General features: G+C 46.5%; 2 protein-coding genes across 3 annotated transcripts; one reads left to right on the top strand and one right to left on the bottom strand.

The window, feature by feature from the left end:
- Positions 1-5: 5 nt before the first annotated feature.
- On the top strand, positions 6-12,627 carry NF-YB11 (nuclear factor Y, subunit B11). Of its 2 annotated transcripts, XM_089926560.1 has the most exons (4): positions 6-241; positions 651-755; positions 9,456-9,469; positions 11,938-12,627. In XM_089926560.1, the coding sequence occupies exons 1-4, from the start codon at positions 6-8 to the stop codon at positions 11,943-11,945; spliced, it is 363 nt and encodes a 120-aa protein (XP_089782686.1). In that variant the 3' UTR covers positions 11,946-12,627. The 2 variants fall into 2 exon arrangements, 1 of the variants encoding a protein (XP_089782686.1); XR_016398035.1 differs by lacking the exons at positions 6-241; positions 651-755; positions 9,456-9,469 and adding an exon at positions 9,989-10,349.
- LOC103696668 (small ribosomal subunit protein eS25-like) lies at positions 12,357-16,091 on the bottom strand. The gene is made up of 4 exons (XM_008778352.4): positions 15,934-16,091; positions 15,764-15,838; positions 15,459-15,593; positions 12,357-12,700 (listed from the first exon to the last, which is right to left on the bottom strand). Exons 1-4 carry the CDS (start codon positions 15,934-15,936, stop codon positions 12,587-12,589), a joined length of 327 nt encoding a protein of 108 aa, XP_008776574.3. The 5' UTR covers positions 15,937-16,091; the 3' UTR covers positions 12,357-12,586.
- Between the last annotated feature and the right edge of the window lie 3,984 nt (positions 16,092-20,075).

Genomic DNA, 20,075 nt, shown 5'->3' with positions numbered 1-20,075 from the left:
GAGAGATGGCGAAGAAGGGAGGAGGAGGGAGTGAGGGAGAGGTGGCGCCGGCGCCGGCGCTGGCGGAGGCGGTGGAGGAGCTTCCGAGGGCTATCGTGCGGAGGGTGGTGAGGGACAAGCTGGCCGAGTTGTCCTCCGGAGGTGGAGGACGAGGAGGGGAAGAGGAGGTTAACGTGCACAAAGACGCGCTCCTGGCTTTTGCGGTGAGCACCCGCATCTTTATCCACCACCTCTCTGCCACGTTAGCCTGTTCTTCGCCCCTCTCGATGCCCTCGATTCAGTTTTTCTTTGTGTCTATTGCCGTGTGAGATCTTCTAGGGTTTCTGAGACTCCAGTTAGATATATCGTTGAAGTGATATTTTTAATCGAAATATTTGATGAAAGCGAAAAACCACACTGCAAATTCATGTAGAGTAAGAGATAAGGAAAAATTTTTGATGTCAATTTAATTATTAATTGCTCTATTATCGTTTCTTTGTGTCTGTTTTCAATTTTGTTTTGAAAATATACCAATTTTGGGATCCAAAGTATTCATTCATGTAGTTGGATTTCATTGATTCAATAATTTCAATTGCGGTTTTATGAAAAAGTGTAGTGATGTATAGATTATTAGGTGTTGCAAGCTGACTTTAGATCATAATTCTGTGCAGGGCAAATGACATTTGTAAGGGATCAAAGAGGCAAACAATCAATATAGAGGATGTGCTCAAGGCACTGGAAGAAATTGAATTCCCTGAGTTTATTGAGCCTCTTAGTGTTACGGGGGAACTTAGCCACCATGCCCCACGTGACCGGCACGCGCGCCCAGGAAGACTACGGCTGCCCCTTGATCCAGCAATCCGACCTCGGGTCGGATATCTTCGGCTCCGCAGTCCGACCCCGAGTCGGCTGCCCCTTGATCCAGCAATCCGACCTCGGGTCGGATATCTTCGGCTCCGCAGTCCGACCCCGAGTCGGCTGCCCCTTGATCCAGCAATTCCGACCTCGGGTCGGATATCTTCGGCTCCGCAGCCCGACCCCGAGTCGGCTGCCCCTTGATCCAGCAGTCCGACCCCGAGTCGGTTGCCCCTTGATCCAGCAATCCGACCTCGGGTCGGCAATCTCTTGACAACAACAGACTGTTCTCCTGAGGCACGCCGCGGCCCCCTGCTCCACTACTCCCTGCAACGGCCGAATCCGGCGCTGCCCCACGATCCCCTGTAACAACCGTACAAAGCGGAGCTCCACTACGCCCTGCCATGGCCGTACCCGGCGCTGCCCCACGACGCCCTGTAACGGCCACGTCAGTGGCAACCCCATCGTGCCACACGATGACCAATCCCCAAAAAACCCCCCAGCCTGATATATATGGGGCTGGGGGGGAAGGGGGAGGGTAAGCAAGATTCTCCATAGCATCATCTTACCTGCTACCTCTCCTTCTCCTTCGATTCCCTCTAACTTGATCGTCGGAGGGCCCCCACTACCCCAGTGGTGGTGCGAGGCTTGCTTGCAGGTTTCCCGGCGGAAGGTGGAGCGCAACCAAAGCAATTCAAAGGGAACCCCGTTCACACTGCTGTGCCAATCGTTCTCGGTTTGGACCCCCAGCAACAGTTGGCGCTAGAGGAAGGGCCCGGATCTCAGAGCGATCGTAATGGCACGGCGAGGTGGTCGTGGAGCTTCCAATGCTTCCGGTCGCGGGGCCTCTCGCGCCACTGGCCGGGAGGCCGCTGCATCTCCAACACGCTCTCAGCAACACTCCACCGCCCCACCGCCCATTCAGATGGTCGAAGCCGCCCAGTTCGACCAGCTAACACAGCAGGTTCGCACCCTCGCGGATGCGGTGCAGAATCTGCAGGGTGTGATGTCCCGGGCGCCGCAGCAGGCTCAGGAGCCGCCGCTGCCTGAGCGTTCGCCTGTCCTCCTCAACCCGCGCTCCTTCCTCTCCCATGGGGAGGAGCGCCGGCGCGAGGAGGATTCTCGAGCACGCTCCATTCTGCCGGGACCTTCCCACCGGAGCTGCGCGGGGTACGAGAGGCGGGCCCGGGCGCGTTCCCAGACCCCCCAGTCCTCGAGGAACCCGCGCTCCAGTCGGTCCCCCTCTCGCCGCTCCTTGTCTCCCACCCACCGGTCGCGCTCCCTGGACCGGCGGGTGGACGATCTCCACCGACAACTTCAGGTCCTGAAGGGCCATTCCAAAGATCCCTTCGCCGACTTAGAGATCTCCTCTCAGCCGGCGCTCGCCTCGAGGATCCTGCGGACCCCGAATCTGCCAGGACCGGGTGGTCCGGGTCGGCGCCAATCTCGACCCGGGAGCTCGGGCCCGGTTGGTGGAATTCCTCCGAGCCAATGCCGATGTATTTGCCTGGTCGGCGGCCGATGTACCTGGGATCGACCCGGAGGTCATTTCTCACGCCCTCAACGTCGACCCGACCCACCGGCCAGTGAAGCAGAAGAAGAGACACTGTGCCCCGGATCGGATCCGGGTGGTTGACCAGGAGGTAGACAAACTCTTGGAGGCAGGATTCATAAGGGAGGTGAGTTACCCCGAGTGGCTGGCAAATGTTGTACTTGTCCGGAAGGCGAGCGGGAAGTGGAGGATGTGTGTCGACTATACCGACCTGAACAAGGCGTGCCCTAAGGATAGCTTCCCGCTTCCGCGGATAGACCAACTGGTCGACGCGACTTCCGGATATCAGCTGCTGTCTTTCATGGACGCCTTCTCCGGTTACAACCAGATAATGATGGCCCCACAGGACGAGGAGAAAACTGCCTTTATAACGGACCGGAGGCTGTACTGCTACAAGGTAATGCCCTTCGGTCTGAAGAACGCTGGCGCCACTTACCAGCGCCTCGTCAACAAAATCTTCAAAGAGCAAATCGGCCGGAACATGGAGGTGTACGTGGACGATATGCTGGTGAAGAGCCGCCAGGCAGACCAGCACATCGTGGATCTGGAGGAGACTTTCACCACCTTACGGAAGTTTCGCATGAAGCTGAACCCAGCGAAGTGCGCCTTTGGCGCTTCGGCCGGGAGGTTCCTTGGTTTCATTGTCAACCAGCGGGGTATCGAAGCCAACCCGGACAAAATCAAGGCCATCCAAGGTATGTCCCCTCCGACCAAAGTAAAGGAAGTTCAGGAGCTCGCTGGAAGGGTCGCCGCGCTCGGACGATTTGTGGCAAAATCGGCCGAACGCTGCCAACCATTCTTCAAGGTGTTAAACGCCCAAAAGACTTCCTCTGGACTGCCGAATGTCAAGCAGCATTCGACCAGCTCAAGGAATACCTGGCGTCTCCTCCCCTACTGTCCAAGCCGCAAAAAGGGGAGATGCTCTACCTCTATCTGGCGGTCTCCCCAACCGCGGTCAGTGCGGTGCTGGTTCGGGAAGAGGCAAAGCTCCAGAAGCCTGTGTACTACATCAGTCGGGTCCTACGGGACGCCGAGACGCGGTATACGAAGGCTGAGAAGATCGCCTTCGCGCTGCTGACCGCGACCAGGAGGCTCCGCCCCTATTTTCGGGCCCATTCTGTCACCCTCTTAACTGATCAACCGTTACGACAGATCCTCAGCAACCCCGAGAATGCGGGACGGCTGGTGAAGTGGGCAGTAGAACTCGGAGAATTCGACATCCGCTACCAGCCTCGACCCGCCAACAAGGCCCAGGTGCTCGCGGACTTCCTTGCTGAGTGCACGGTGCAGGAGGCGGAACCTAGACCGCCGGAAACGCCCAGCCTCGACCTCCCGACCTGGACGCTTCACATCGATGGGTCGTCGAACCCCGAGGGTGGAGGAGCCGGGCTGGTCCTTACCAGTCCTGATGGAGTGATAGCCGAGTATGCCTTGAGGTTTGGATTTCCAGTTACCAACAACGAGGCGGAATACGAGGCCCTAGTCGCAGGACTCAAACTCACTGGGGAGCTCGGCATCCGGCGTTTGAAGGTCTTCACCGACTCCCAGCTGGTGGTCGGGCAGGTCCGTGGGGAGTTCGAGGCCCGGAGCCCGACCATGCAGAACTACGTCCGGAAGGTGCAAGCACTCATTCCCGACCTCGGCAGTGTCGACATCCAGCAGGTCCCCAGAAGCGAAAATGCCAGGGCCAACAGGTTGTCCCGCTTGGTGGGCGCAGAGGCGCACAACTTGTCGAGGGCAATCTACCTGGAGACCCTGGATGCCCCGAGCATCGGCGAGGCTGGAGCGGTGATGGCGATTGATCCGGAGCCGTCTTGGATGGACCCGCTCGTCGCCTACCTCGCCGAAGGGATCCTCCCTGAAGACGAAGATCAAGCTCGGCGACTTGTCAGGAAGTCCGCCCACTACGTACTCTATGAAGGGAGGCTGTATCGGACCTCGTTTACCGCCCCCCTCTTAAGGTGCCTCCACCCCTCGGAGGCGGCCTACGTCCTCGGCGAAGTCCATGAGGGCGTCTGCGGATCGCACTCGGGGGCTAGGTCCTTGGCGCACAAGATCATGAGGCAAGGCTATTATTGGCCTACCTTGTTGGAGGACTCAAAGGATCACGTACGGAAATGCGACGCCTGCCAGCGCCACGCCAACGTCCAGAGAGCCCCTTCTGTCCCCTTGGCACCAATCACCGCACCCTGGCCCTTCGCACAGTGGGGAATGGATATCCTCGGACCATTCCCCGTCGCTTCCGCCCAGCGGAAATTCTTGATTGTTGCAATCGACTACTTCACCAAGTGGGTGGAGGCAGAGCCGCTGGCCACTATCACGAAGGCGCAAGTCCGGAAGTTCGTGAAGAAAAACATCATTGTCCGATTTGGGGTACCCCGGGTCCTCATCTCGGATAATGGTCGACAGTTCGACAACAAGCATTTCCGTGACTTCTGCGAGGAATTCGGGATCGAGCATCGGTTCACATCTGTGTCGCATCCCCAAACCAATGGTGAGGCCGAGGTGACAAACCGGACAATCCTCCAAGGAATTAAGGCGCGAATCGGTCGGACGGGGCAAGCTTGGGTCGAAGAACTCGAGAACGTCCTTTGGGCGTATCGGACCACGCATCGGACCCCTACCGGGGAGACGCCTTTCAGCCTAACCTATGGCACGGAGGCGGTTGTCCCCGTGGAGCTCGGACTCCCCTCGCCCCGGGTGGCTACGCACCGACCCGAGGCCAATTTGGAGCAACTCCGAGGAAACTTGGACCTCTTGGAAGAAGCGAGGGAAATGGCGCAGGTTCGGATGGCGATGTATCAGCGGAGGGTGGCCCGATATTATAACTCCAAGGTCCGACCAAAACTTTTCAGAATCGGAGATCTGGTGCTAAGGCGAGCCAAAGCATCTCAACCCGCGGAAGGTGGGAAGCTGGCGCCAAATTGGGAAGGCCCGTATACGGTTCGCTGGGTAAACCAACCTGGCTCCTACCAGTTGGAGGCCCTAGATGGTCGAGAAATTCCAAGGAGCTGGAATTCCGCTAACCTACGGGTGTATTACCAGTAGAAAGACAAAGCCAGAAAGACAGTTCAAAAAATGTATAGTCCTTTTCATTTCAATAATTCCTGGTCACAATGGCGTGTTCGTGTGATTACAAAGAATTCCCAGAGGGGGATTGGGGAGTAAAGAAAGTAAGGAAGAGGTGGGGACTCCGTAGAGTTGAAGATCCGAGATCCCGAACCCTCCACCCGAAGCAGCTGCAATCCCACCGGGCGTGGGTGCTTCTCCCCGGAGGCGCCATCGACGCCTCACGCAAAAGACGAAGAGCCGGCGCGGACGAAGAAGAAGTGGACGAAGAAGGAGTTCACACTGCTCCTAGAGGAACGCCACCTCCAAAGGATATTCCGGCCCTCCCCAAGAGAAGGGGAGGGAAGGAATACAAGGGAGAAGAGCGCGAGGAGGCGCGATCCCGGATGAAGCGTCTGGCGCAGAGCTCAATCGGGAGGTGGGACGGAAAAAAGGGGGGATGTGATCCCGGATGAAACGCCTAGAGCGAAGTTCCACCGGGGAGAATCTCCCCGTTGATCCCAGATGAAACGGCTAGTTGGCGGAAGTCGCGAGGGGCGCACCTCCCGTTCTTCCGGCAGGGGCTTCCCAGCCACGCACCGGAGAGGAGGTCCACGATCCATGGCAACCTGAACAGCTCCGGCTTGGCAGGCTCCACCGCACCTGCACTTATATTTATAGCCAAACCGTGGCCCCCCGGTCGTTCCGATGCGGGTGGCTCCAATAAATGCGGGCGCATCGAATCCGGAGTCGTTCCGGCTCTCGAGGCGTATCCTCCCACGACCTCCTAAGCGTCGTTCTCCTTAATTGCATTCTTCATGCAGGACACTCCGGGCGGCGTGTATCCCACGGCACACGTATCTCCGCACGCGCCCAGGCCGCATCCGCCTCGAAGAACGCGCGTATCGCGGCCGTTTAACTGGCACTCCTCGCAAGCAGCAACTGGCCGATCCGATTTTCCAGGTAACGCCTCAATTAGCATTTAATAGCCTTCTGGTGTTCCCCAGGCGACGCGTCGAGAGGAGGAGAAATACGATCGCAGTTGGCCACGGAGAAACCCCGTCGAGCGGCAAGTGATAGGCGCGCGACCAACGAGCGGAATTCCCCGAGGCTCGGCCCTCGGATGCCAGGCTAACCCGATGATCATCCCGGGAGCAGACTAGCCTGAAGCCCCGACCGGTCACCTCGGCTTGCGCCAGCCTTGGCCGACCAACGAGCGGAATTCTCCGAGGCTCAGTCCTCGGATGCCAGGCTAACCCGATGATCATCCCGGGAGCAGACTAGCCTGAATCCCCGACCGGTCGCCTCGGCTTGCGCCAGCCTTGGCCGACCAACGAGCGGAATTCCCCGAGGCTCGGCCCTCGGATGCCAGGCTAACCCGATGATCATCCCGGGAGCAGACTAGCCTGAAGCCCCGACCGGTCGCCTCGGCTTGCGCCAGCCTTGGCCGACCAACGAGCGGAATTCTCCGAGGCTCGGCCCTCGGATGCCAGGCTAACTCGATGATCATCCCGGGAGCAGACTAGCCTGAAGCCCCGACCGGTCGCCTCGGCTTGCGCCAGCCTTGGCCGACCAACGAGCGGAATTCTCCGAGGCTCGGCCCTCGGATGCCAGGCTAACCCGATGATCATCCCGGGAGCAGACTAGCCTGAAGCCCCGACCGGTCGCCTCGGCTTGCGCCATCCTTGGCCGACCAACGAGCGGAATTCCCCGAGGCTCGGCCCTCGGATGCCAGGCTAACCCGATGATCATCCCGGGAGCAGACTAGCCTGAAGCCCCGACCGGTCGCCTCGGCTTGCGCCAGCCTTGGCCGACCAACAAACGGAATTCCCCGAGGCTCGGCCCTCGGATGCCAGGCTAACCCGATGATCATCCCGGGAGCAGACTAGCCTGAAGCCCCGACCGGTCGCCTCGGCTTGCGCCAGCCTTGGCCGACCAATGAGCGGAATTTTCTGAGGCCTAACCCTCGGATGCCTGGCCTAGCGCCGGAAGAATTTTCTGAGGCCTAACCCTCGGATGCCTGGCCTAGCGCCGGAAGGATTTCCTGAGGCCTAACCCTCGGATGCCTGGCCTAGTGCCGGAAGAATTTCCTGAGGCCTAACCCTCGGATCCCTGGCCTAGCGCCGGAAGAATTTCCTGAGGCCTAACCCTCGGATGCCTGGCCTAGCGCCGGAAGAATTTCCTGAGGCCTAACCCTCGGATGCCTGGCCTAGCGCCGGAAGGATTTCCTGAGGCCTAACCCTCGGATGCCTGGCCTAGCGCCGGAAGAATTTCCTGAGGCCTAACCCTCGGATGCCTGGCCTAGCGCCGGAAGGATTTCCTGAGGCCTAACCCTCGGATGCCTGGCCTAGCGCCGGAAGGATTTCCTGAGGCCTAACCCTCGGATGCCTGGCCTAGCGCCGGAAGGATTTCCTGAGGCCTAACCCTCGGATGCCTGGCCTAGCGCCGGAAGGATTTCCTGAGGCCTAACCCTCGGATGCCTGGCCTAGCGCCGGAAGAATTTCCTGAGGCCTAACCCTCGGATGCCTGGCCTAGCGCCGGAAGGATTTCCTGAGGCCTAACCCTCGGATGCCTGGCCTAGTGCCGGAGGAACTTCAAGAGTCAGGAGTCGGCGAGACGCTATCAAGAGTTAAAAAGAGGAAGGACGAAAGTGAAATGAGGAAACACTTTGTTTGCATTAACTTTCGTTGCATCAGGGCCGAGACCCATACAACATGGCAAAATGCCAACATACAAAGAAAAGAACAAAGAAAAAGTACAGAGGGTCGGCTTGGAGGAACTCCTGGATCGGGAACGGCGAGCACGTCCGCGAAGGGTTAGGAGACGGTTGGAGAACCGGCAGGCAACGGCAACAGCACAAGGGAGAAACTCGAGGATGCCTGTGAAGAGAAAGACGGACGGGGGAGGGCCCCCGGTTAAATAGGCAGAAAGGCGGGTGACGCCTCGGTGACGCCTGGCTACCGAAGGATCGTTCTCGCCCCAAAGGCGAATCGACGCCATTAAGGAAGGATGTCCGCCGAAATCCGCAGACCGCCAGATCAGCGACAACCGCCATACGCCATAAAAAAAAGAGCGGGGAGCTCGGAGCGCGCGCGCCTTTCCGAGGGATGGCGGCAATCTCGAAGCATCACTCCCTTCACCCGTTCCCCTCCTGGTTCCAGGCTCGGAAGTGGGGGGCTACTGTTACGGGAGAACTTAGCCACCATGCCCCACGTGACCGGCACGCGCGCCCAGGAAGACTACGGCTGCCCCTTGATCCAGCAATCCGACCTCGGGTCGGATATCTTCGGCTCCGCAGTCCGACCCCGAGTCGGCTGCCCCTTGATCCAGCAATCCGACCTCGGGTCGGATATCTTCGGCTCCGCAGTCCGACCCCAAGTCGGCTGCCCCTTGATCCAGCAATTCCGACCTCGGGTCGGATATCTTCGGCTCCGCAGCCCGACCCCGAGTCGGCTGCCCCTTGATCCAGCTGTCCGACCCCGAGTCGGTTGCCCCTTGATCCAGCAATCCGACCTCGGGTCGGCAATCTCTTGACAACAACAGACTGTTCTCCTGAGGCACGCCGCGGCCCCCTGCTCCACTACTCCCTGCAACGGCCGAATCCGGCGCTGCCCCACGATCCCCTGTAACAACCGTACAAAGCGGAGCTCCACTACGCCCTGCCATGGCCGTACCCGGCGCTGCCCCACGACGCCCTGTAACGGCCACGTTAGTGGCAACCCCATCGTGCTACACGATGACCAATCCCCAGAAAAACCCCCCAGCCTGATATATATGGGGCTGGGGGGGAAGGGGGAGGGTAAGCAAGATTCTCCATAGCATCATCTTACCTGCTACCTCTTCTTCTCCTTCGATTCCCTCTAACTTGATCGTCGGAGGGCCCCCACTACCCCAGTGGTGGTGCGAGGCTTGCTTGCAGGTTTTCCGGCGGAAGGTGGAGCGCAACCAAAGCAATTCAAAGGGAACCCCGTTCACACCGCTGTGCCAATCGTTCTCGGTTTGGACCCCCAGCAACACTTAGAATTTATTTAGACGGTCAATATGCTTTGCTTGCTCTTTTCTTTACATTGAAAGTGAAGAACATAAGATTCAAGCATCTTTATTATCGGCATTGTGACTCAACTTTTTCCATGGAACGAAATGGTTAGCAAACACTCGTCTTCAGACTATATGGCCTATCGATGGGGCACCTGTTTTCATTAAGGGCCCATTCTTTGGTGGATAAATATCATGAGAATGTTGGTCAAATGTCCCATTGATCAACTTAGCATATTCTTGTGCTTCTCTACATTACTAAGTTATTTACCCATGAGTATCATTTTCCCATGAAATGGGTGGAAAGACTTACCCACCTGTGAGGTGGGTAATTATTTTCCCATCAGCTGAAAAAATAACCATTTTATTTTGTTCCCAAAATACCCCTAACTCTAATCCTCTCGTTTCCACCACCCCATTGCCCAATTCATCCTATTCTCAAGCCATCCCCTCCATGGTATGCTATACCGGCTTAAACCGGACGGTACGGGGCACACTGTATCGCTTGATTTGGCACCAATACCCGGTACGGGTAGCGTACCTAGTGTCGGTATGCCAAAAAAATTTCGTATCGTACCGTACCGACACTATACTAGTGTGGCATCGGTCCGAGGTCCGATATCGAGACGGCGAATCTTGATCCCCAACCTAATCCCCTCTCACTTTACTCTGTTCGTCCAGCAGGAGGTCCTAGGACAGCTAGGATGTCTCCCGAAGCTCCTTAGGATCCTCCTATGGCAGCAAGTCATTGTCGTCATCAGCGGCGACGTCCGGCCAGAACCCGATCAAGATTGCTGCTCGGGTGATTGGTCGTGCTTCGGCTCGCCAGCTATGTGGTCAAAGAAGGGGGACTTCTTGGAGGCCTTTACGCCTTGTTCTTGTAAGCTTCTTTGCTCCTTTGAAGAAAATTTTAGATTGTGTTTGGATCGGGGTGAAAGTTGTTAAAGAAATTGGTGCTCTTGTTTTGCTTGCATTCTTGTTTGTATTTGGAAATACGTGAGGATGTTGAGGAAAAGTTGTTGGCTTTATGTGGATAATTTTGGAAAATTGATTTTTTTAAAAAATAAATGGTTTTGGTTGTTGGTGTAGGCAAATAAGTGCTTGTTTAGCTGAAATTTTGTTGCCGTATAATTGAAATTTTTAATTTTATAGTTTGATGTTTTGATCATGCTATAATGGTAGCAGGTGCTCAAAAGAGTATTCTCATAGGTCTATTATAGGAAATAGCATTATTGGTTGGCTATTGTTCTCTATACTTGTTAATTTACCATCATTTTTATCATAAGGCTTTCTTCCTCTCATGCAATCATCAATTTGGACCATGCCTATAAGTATAATCAATTTGTATGTGCAGAGATGGCCATTTATCATTTAGGTAGGAATAGGAAGAGGAGAGTTGCTGTGGCTATCATAGGGATATATTATGACATGATGATGAAGTTTAATGGCAGATTACATGGTCTCACTAGTCATAGTCATTAGGAGAAGGAGGAGATCAGTACCTAGGCTGATTTCTGAAGAAGATGAGGAAATTAGGGAGACTAATAAACAAAGATATGCAACCCAACTTGCAAACCATAGGTGTATGATAAAGGAGAGTGATCAGTTTTGTATAGATCCCCTAAGAATGGATAGGAGATGCTTCATGAAGTTGTGTCATGTAATTTTGCCCACCTGTTCCACTTCCATGCCGGAGGAAATGAGTGACATGTTGAAGACAATTGGAAAGTTGACGGCCACTAGAGATGTAGGGGGTGGAAGAAATGGTGGCCATGTTCTTGAACACAATAGGTTACCATTCAAAGAATAAGTCTCTGCAATTATTATTTCGTCGATATGGCTCCATAGTTAGCAGGCATTTCAATGTTGTTCTTCATGCAATACTGTGCCTACAGATGACTGGTGGAGGTGGTTTGGAGGTGGTTCAAGGTTGGTCTCATGTTCATTAATTAGTTTAATTATATTTTTTTGCAATGCATATGTTCACTATTACCAAATACACAATTGTTGAAGGTAGGAAAGTTATCCACAGTTTCTTGGATAATCTTCTTTCATACTTTAGAAGCTGTCTGCAAAATCATATCTTAAATATTATATTATACTATTAATATAATATTATATTACAATTTATCATAATACATTAATATATTATATTATATCAAATTATATTATATTATTATTTTATAATATACAATATAATATTAATTATATTATAATAATAGTATATTATATTACAGTAATATTATACTATGTTTTAATATATATTATATTTTATTATGCTTTATTATATAATTCTATGCAATATTTTTATAGCAATTTTTTCACGTACCAAAAATATTTTCTCACTGCAACAGCTCTACCAAATAGGCCCTACTCATTATTGCGTATTGATGCTGAAAGAAATAAAGATTGTTTTGTTAAATTGACGTTTGATTGTTTTGAGCTTTTTCTTTCTTTGATTATGCCAGGTTTTTGAGGTTTATACCTGCACTGAAAGCCATCTCAAACATGCAATCGAAGCTTCAGGATGACAATGCGCAGTGTGATCGAAGTGCTGCCATTTCAGGATGACAGTGCAATTGAAGCCACTTGAAACACTCATACGGAGAAGTGCTGCCAGAGAGATTCTTGAGAAAAGATGAGAATAGAAATGGCCACAGGCCTTCAAACCCCCTTCCCCTTCCCTTATGATCCTCCTCTGCACATTCCTCTCTCTCACCCTGTTTTCCATACTGCCAGCACAAACTACCACCCTGCTGTACTCTAATCCAGCAGATTTACTGTTGTTGTCAGACCTGAAATTTAGATCTGAAACAATTTTTACGTCTGTCAACCTCCAAGCAACAGATCAGCAATTAGCTTTGAAGCTGATTTGCAGGAAACGATGTTGTAAATTCATGCAGCCTTTAAATCTGAAAAGGAAAATGTTTGACTACCAAAGGCATCATAGTCAGAGTAGCTTAGAACAAAATTTAACTCAATAAAGAAGAATCTTTTTGCTCTTAACACAAGCATCACGAAATTAAATCACTCTGCACCAGGAAAAAGAAACCAGAGACCCACCCAAGGAAACCAGAAAGTACTCATCCTAGGTAACTAATCTAGGATAGAACCCTATTAGGTATTGGTTGCCCTTGTGTAGATCTGCTGACTGGCATGTGCTGATACCATCCTGATGGAACCCCTGGCCATTAAATCCTTGATAGCCCTTCTGGCTAGTGATCCATTGATCTGGAAAAGAATAAAAAGAATCTTAGAATAAATGCACAAACAGCATTACTGAATAAGAGTTTTCCAACAGGGAATCCCATTAGTAAAAGAATCAGTATAAAATTTCCTACTAGTAAAAATAGAAATTAATGATACAATAAGGTGAACTTTTTATTTCTGCAATGAATGCTATATGGTGTTGGTCATACAATAAACAACAGTGTTTATGAATACAAGCTGGGTGAATAATACCAGTAAAAGGTGCAACTCAATGACATCTAAGCATAAAATAGATTCACTTACCATGTTTGAGTTATTACTACAAGGAGAATTAGTAGGAACAACGATGATGGGATATGAAAAAAGGTTATAAATTGAAACCAACAGCAGCATACGACATGTAAAAGATGGCAATAAATTAATCTCCATAGTCGCAGCACAAGATTTATACAAAAATTGAATGAAAATTTAGCACAAACAACAGAAGCATGCCAGTTTCATGAGAAGCGTATGAAATCAGGCATTCAATCACCATACCAGCATGCTACATGATACATAAAAAATAACTGACCATATCACATATGAGAGGTTAGAAAGGAGATATGAAATACATATCCCATAATTGAGAACAGAAGAGAGAGAAAAGGAACACTAAGTACACAATTAGATAATGGAAGAGAAAGAGCTCATGTGAGATCAAGTTCTTCTGAAAAAAATGATGAAGGCAGAAATCCAATTATTCATAACAAGACCTCAGAAGAGAGAGGCCACATAATTAGAGAATGGAACATAGAAACCAAATATAGAGTACATAATAAAATAAAAAGAATGGACGAGAAAAGGTTCGGAGTAGGAGGGAGGAGAAGAGACAGTAAGAGGGAGGATTATAAGCCTAGTAGCCAAAATTGGGAGCAAGTGTGAGAATGGGAATAGCTGCAAGTACAGGGAAATGGGTATTCTTAAAACACTTCTTTATAACACTTCTGATAAAGAAGCACAAAGGAAGCAGGTGCATATTTGAGTTTTCAAGGAGTTTTGAAGTGGGGTACCTTACCCTATATGAAGGCTTCATGCTGCTAAGTGTTTTAAAAAAACTGAAGGTGACAGCCAAGAAAATCATAACAGCGCTCTTAATATGATCACAGGAACAGAAACAATAGAACCTACAATCCTCAACCAGACTGCAAAAAGGAGTATGCTACTTGCTTTCAAGTTTTTCTATCATTTGTTCCATTTCTATTTTAAAAATAAAATAAGAATCTAAGCTATGCAAGCATAGATTTACATGTAAAAATTCTCTGTTTTTCAAAACTTTCTATCAACTGCAGAACTAAAATTATAACCCCAGAACTGACATTTCTGATATAGATTTATAGTGAGTCACTTTGTCTCATTTTTCTAAAACATTATTGCAATAATTTATCAAAAAACAATTTACTTGCACATCAACAAAACACTTGAGCCAGCAACTAACCATAACATCCATCATTAGACACCACTAGAAAACTACTTCTGCACTCTCATTTATTTATTACCCTCCCAAGAGCCCAACCACAATTCTTTGTCACTCTTGACCCTATCCATCTCATGCCAAACAAGAAATCCTCCAATTGACCAACTCCAATTACAAATCAGATAGAAAACAACGATGGTGGTGAAGCAAAGTAGGCACAAAGTAAATTCAAAGGTGGAGAACGAAGACAACTCCTTACAAGAAACAGATAGAAGATGCTCAGGACAGGAAGGAAGAAGAAATTCCTTGCAAATTTTTATATACCATGGGAAGTTTACCTAAATGTAATGTATACAACATTATATGTATACAACATTATATCAAGAATCACTGGTGGGTTTAATGGAACTTATAGACACCAATGAAAAATTTCAGGTAATTCAACCGCTTGTTCATATTAGTAAGGATCAAACAAATCTGATAAACTCATTCAGCGCTATCTAGAGAATCCATAAAGTGCAGCAATACATGATAGCATAGACCCAGTGACTGGGATCATTGGTACACTAGTTGGCAGGGTCAACATGATGAGCGCACATCAAACACTGCCACGCTCGGATGGGTCACACAAGCCTAAAATCAGAGGCCATGTCCACAAACAAAGATAATGTCTCATATACCGTTGGTCCTATCTTACCTGCGCTAGTTTCTATATCAAACATATCTTCACCCTAGTAACAACTACTGTACAAATACTAATCTCCCCAAGACTTCAAAGTAACGAACACCAAATGGCACGCTTCACATACAGGAGCTTCGTAAGCTTACGCTGAAACCAGCAATAAGGAGCTTCCTTTTACATGTAATAACAAAAGACAAGAAAAATGATACCCCCATGACTTGTCTCAACTCTCAAGCAAACCAGTAAAAAAGCCAAGCGACAGCCCTTGATGGTAATGCCCATCTTCAATATGAAAAATAGGCATTCCCAAATAATGCAGAAAATCCATGAATCATAAGCCATAAAATTAGAGAAAAGAATATCCAGCATATGTTTTAAGTAGTTATCCCTTGACTACAAGACAAAATGGGTAACAAAAATAAGCTTATAAAACAACAAAAACCTAACAAAATATAATAAACAAATTAGTCATTATAGTTTTTCCCCTATAAGCTAATAACTGAACGGAGTGACCGTTCCAATAATGCACAACAAGCAAATACGTATAGGCGATTCAACCTCACAAGAAATAAATTAATTAGTGAATACATAAAGAATCTAACAGAAATGGGAAGATGGACAAGGCAGTCGAATGGGATAGATACCCTTAATCTCTCGGACAACACCGAGGGAGTGATCTGCTTGTACTTGGGAACCTCGGAGAGCATCTTATCATAGCTTGCCTGATCGAAGAGAACCGCGTTGTTCACCTTCTCCTTCTGCTTTCCCTTGCTCCATTTCTGCGACAAAAACCCTAACAATTCTTCAGACCCAGATACAAAACTCGATCTTTAATAAAAGAAAGCATGAATCCAAAAAAAGTCATTATTTTCACGAACAAGATCCCAAAAACCGATCGACGAGAACAATAAATCATCAAAAATCGAAGGCCTAACTAGATAGAGATTACCTTCTTCTTCTGCTTTCCTCCACCGGACTTGGCGGGCTTTGAGGACGGCGGCGGGGCCTTGTCCTTCTTCGGCGCCTGCGAGCGACAGAACAGAAAAGAGATCAAACGAAAAGGAAATCAAAAGGAGAAGATCAAAAGAGACGCCATTGGAGTAGTGATCGGCAGATTACCATATCTCGCAGTGAGTAGTTCTACTAGGGTTTCTGGATTGGAGGCCCCGCGAGGAAGAGAAGCCGCCGCGCCCGAGAGAGAATTTGAGCCAAGAGCTCTTTGGAAGGTTGATATAACTTCGGGGGCTAGCGTTAGGGTTTCGCCGGTGTGCCGTTGGATTGGGTTACAAGATGAATAAAAAATATCCGGGCCGTTAAATCGATGGACTTCAATAACCTGATCTGATATTCCTGACCTTAACATCCGGGTCTGACATTCCAAAAATCTACTTTAAATAAAAAAAATAACATAACAACAATGTGTGTGCATTTGTTTTTAAAAAATTTGGTATTAGATTTGCTTAACACCCCCATAAAAAACAAAATAATTCGCCAAATGATTCGTATCTTAAATGTACATCAATTTGTAATTTTCATATACATTTTACGAGTATGAATATTATGCATGCAAACATCCAGCACAAGATATCTAAATATTAGTATGCCACTCTCTCCATCTCTTAGTAGTATCCTCAATAAGGTCATAGATGCTTTAGAAACTATGCTAGAATAAAATTAAAAGTTGCCCTCTTACCCTTCATCGTACAAGGCCCTCATACAACCTATGGAACAATTGAAGATCGATTAGAGGGAGGATAACAGATAACACTTGACTCAAAAGTGTCTAATAATAACATTGGTTAGGATCCCAAGGGAACTCTTTTGCTCACATGAGATTAAATAGCAAACAAAAGTAAAGCTAAAAGAAGCAACCAAACTAGAAAGAAAAGTAATTGGAACTAGAACAAGAAGGTCGGTAATTAACTAATTCGAAACTAAATGTTAACCTAAAGACCTCACACCTCTTTATGCCAAGCTGTTATCCATGTATCTTTTGTCCTCATAGGGTCTTGGTAGAATAATTATTTAAATATAGAAATTACATGTGCCCTATACATTCTTATAATTCTATTGATGAACAATGCTTACTTCTAAAACCTCCACTATGAAATGAGTATATTATGACATTTGCTAAAATTAATAAAAATAAAAATGTGTTGTCTTTCAAATGAAAATTTGCATGCGATGTGTTTATGTTATTCCTGAATAAAACTTATTATGAGATATTATAATTAATCTTGGATTACGTGCGACACACATTGCTTATGATGGATCTATGATATTCACTAATATATTAGTGAAATTATGGTTGCTCATTGATGACTAATGTTAAAATATGATTTCTTAAAGGTCCCTATAATAATTAGTATTATTTTGTTATAAGAGGTATTTTGTTTAGGTTACTTTTTTTAGTGGGGTGATGGAGATCTATATTGCTATTTCATTAGACCTTTTTTTCAATATCTTTAGAGATAGGGCCATAACCGCAATTGTGGGTGGATTTGGAGTCACTACCAATTCTTTGTGGATTGAGAACTATAAAATCTAAAAAAGGAGTGGATAAGGCGAATCTATTGAACTCTAGCCTAGATAAAGTTTGAGAATACTATTAAAGAAGGCTCTAAATAAAAGTGAGGCACCCTCGCCAGTCCTAGACACAAAAGATTAGGCTCATACTTCTATACGCACAAAATTGTATGATCCTATTGGATGGGTGCATAGTATATAGGGCTCCAAAAACCCTCTCTCCCCCATGGAAAACCCTTTCTCCTTTTCAATTATTCATGCAATCTTAAAGATCTTCTTATCAATTTTTTGTGGGTGTACAAATATCACCTCCCTAATCTATCAAATCTACATATCTCAATCATTTTTATATTATTTATAATTTTCTTAAACATGCATTGGACATTCTCATTCCTTTTATTTTCTAATAACTAGTTATATTTTTTTTAAAAAAAACTATAGCATCATGGATATATTTAAAAAGTGGCACAAAAAATTTTAATATATAAAATTAAGAAAAATTATCGGAACACCTTCTCAATTTAGGAATGGATTATTTAGATATAAAATTAGGTATTGATATATGTGTGTATACATATATATATTTATAGTGTTAGGTATAGATTATTCCAATGTCATAAAAAAATAAATAAATAATCAATCAAACATATGGAAGCCGGATATAACGATCATTGCTTTAACAACGCTAGACACAAATCAAAAAAATGTTCAATGAATTGTATTTTGTTTTGTAACTATACTAAATTGCTCCTTTATATACATAAAAATTTGGTTTACTTTATTTGCAACTACAATGCACTAGCTATGTTTCAAAATTGATTGTAAATCAAATTTTCTCTTGAAAGATAAGATGAATAGATCTAAAAACAAGTGTTGAAGAATATTATGTAATAAAAATTAAGGATCTAGTAAAACCTTTTAATCAAATTATTCCATTACTAAAATCATTACACCTATGTGTAGTTGCACAAATCTAGTATTTATGATATTTAATAAAATGATGAGAAATATATCAAATGGATTTCATTTATCAAATATTGTGACTTAAAAATGCCTTACTTATCTAGGATAATAGTGTCTTAAAATGTTGGAATATTTCAAAATTTCGAGTCTGCCCTTCTTTGTCTTTTGTCTTTTTGTCTAGTGTACTTTCTTTAGTCCCACATTGGAAAGGGATAAAACTCAAAAGATCTTTATGTAGTATTCAACCTTTTAACTTGGTGAAGCAAAGAAAGTAAGTAGCCCACGCGCGCATGAGCCCAATAGAGGTCCAAGCCAAAATTGGTGAATCCGATCAGAAAACGTTTAACCGGGTGCGTCGCGCTCGATCATCACGCGCATGGGGACCCCCCCCCGGGGTGTGGGCTTAAAAATGCCTCTTTGGTAAATCTGAATAAAAAATATGTGTTAGAAGATGCTGAAGTACAGAAATATGCTACATAATACTTCAAGAAGTTTTCCTAGCCGGCTGTCTGATTAAAAAATTACCTGAGTCTTGGAAAAATTATAAAAACAGCATGAAGCACAAAAGATTTTACATAACTTTTATTGATGATTATTCTAAATACACTAAGGTATATCTACTTAGGACAAAAGATGAAACTTTTGAAAAATTTCAGCAATATGTTACTGAAGTAGAAAATAAATTTAATAAGAAAATTAAAAGAATAAGAACTGATAGAGGAGGAGAATATGAGTATAATCTCTTCAATAAATTTTGTGAAGATAAAGGTATAATCCATGAGATTACCCCACCATATTCTCCTGAATCTGATGGAGTTGCTGAATGTAAAAATAGAACTCTAAAAGAAATGATGAATGCTATGTTAATAAGCTCAGGAGTACCTCTTTATTTGTGGGGGAAAGCTATTCTCTCTGCTTGTCACATTCAAAATAGAATACCTTATAAGAAAATTGGTAAGACACCCTATGAGTTATGGGAAGGTCATGTACCTAACCTTACATATCTTAAAGTGTGGGGGTGTTTGGCCAAAGTTCTATTACCTGAACCAAAGAAAAGAAAGTTGGGACCTAAAACTTTTGATTGCTTATTTATTGGTTATGCATTAAATAGTGCTGCTTATAGATTCTTGGTATTAAAATGTGAATCTAATATTATGGAACCCAACACTATAGTAGAATCTAAAAATGCTGATTTCTTTGAACATTTCTTTCCTATGAAACTAGGTAAAGAAAAAATTGACTCTCTGCCTCATAATAAACAAGAAAAGGAGGCACATGAAAATTATGAAGTTGATTTAAGAAGAAGTAAAAAACTAGAAAAGAGAAAAATTTTGGAAATGATTTTTACACTTTTCTTGTTGAGAATGAATCTCAAACTTATAAAGAAGCAATAACTTCAGCTGATGCACCTTTTTGGAATGAGGCTATTAATAATGAAATAGAATCTATTATGTCTAATCATACATGGATTTTAGTTAATTTGCCTCCAGGTGATAAATCAATTGGTTGTAAGTGGATTTTTAAAAGAAAGTTAAAACCAGATAATTCAATTGATAAGTTTAAAGCAAGATTAGTAGCGAAAGGATACTCACAAAAAAAAGATATTGATTATTTTGACACTTTTGCACCAGTTTCTCGAATTTCATCTATTAGAGTACTCATTGCATTAGCATCCATTCATAATTTAGTAATTCACCAAATGGATGTAAAAACTGCATTCTTGAATGGAGAATTAGATGAAGAAATTTACATGGAACAACTAGAAGGTTGTG

Source organism: Phoenix dactylifera, chromosome 12 (genome assembly GCF_051530095.1).
Source record: "Phoenix dactylifera cultivar Ajwa chromosome 12, Ajwa_hap1_PhDact_Kaust_v1.1, whole genome shotgun sequence".
Taxonomy (NCBI): Eukaryota; Viridiplantae; Streptophyta; class Magnoliopsida; order Arecales; family Arecaceae; genus Phoenix; species Phoenix dactylifera.
This window is presented reverse-complemented; position numbering and strand designations above follow the sequence as displayed.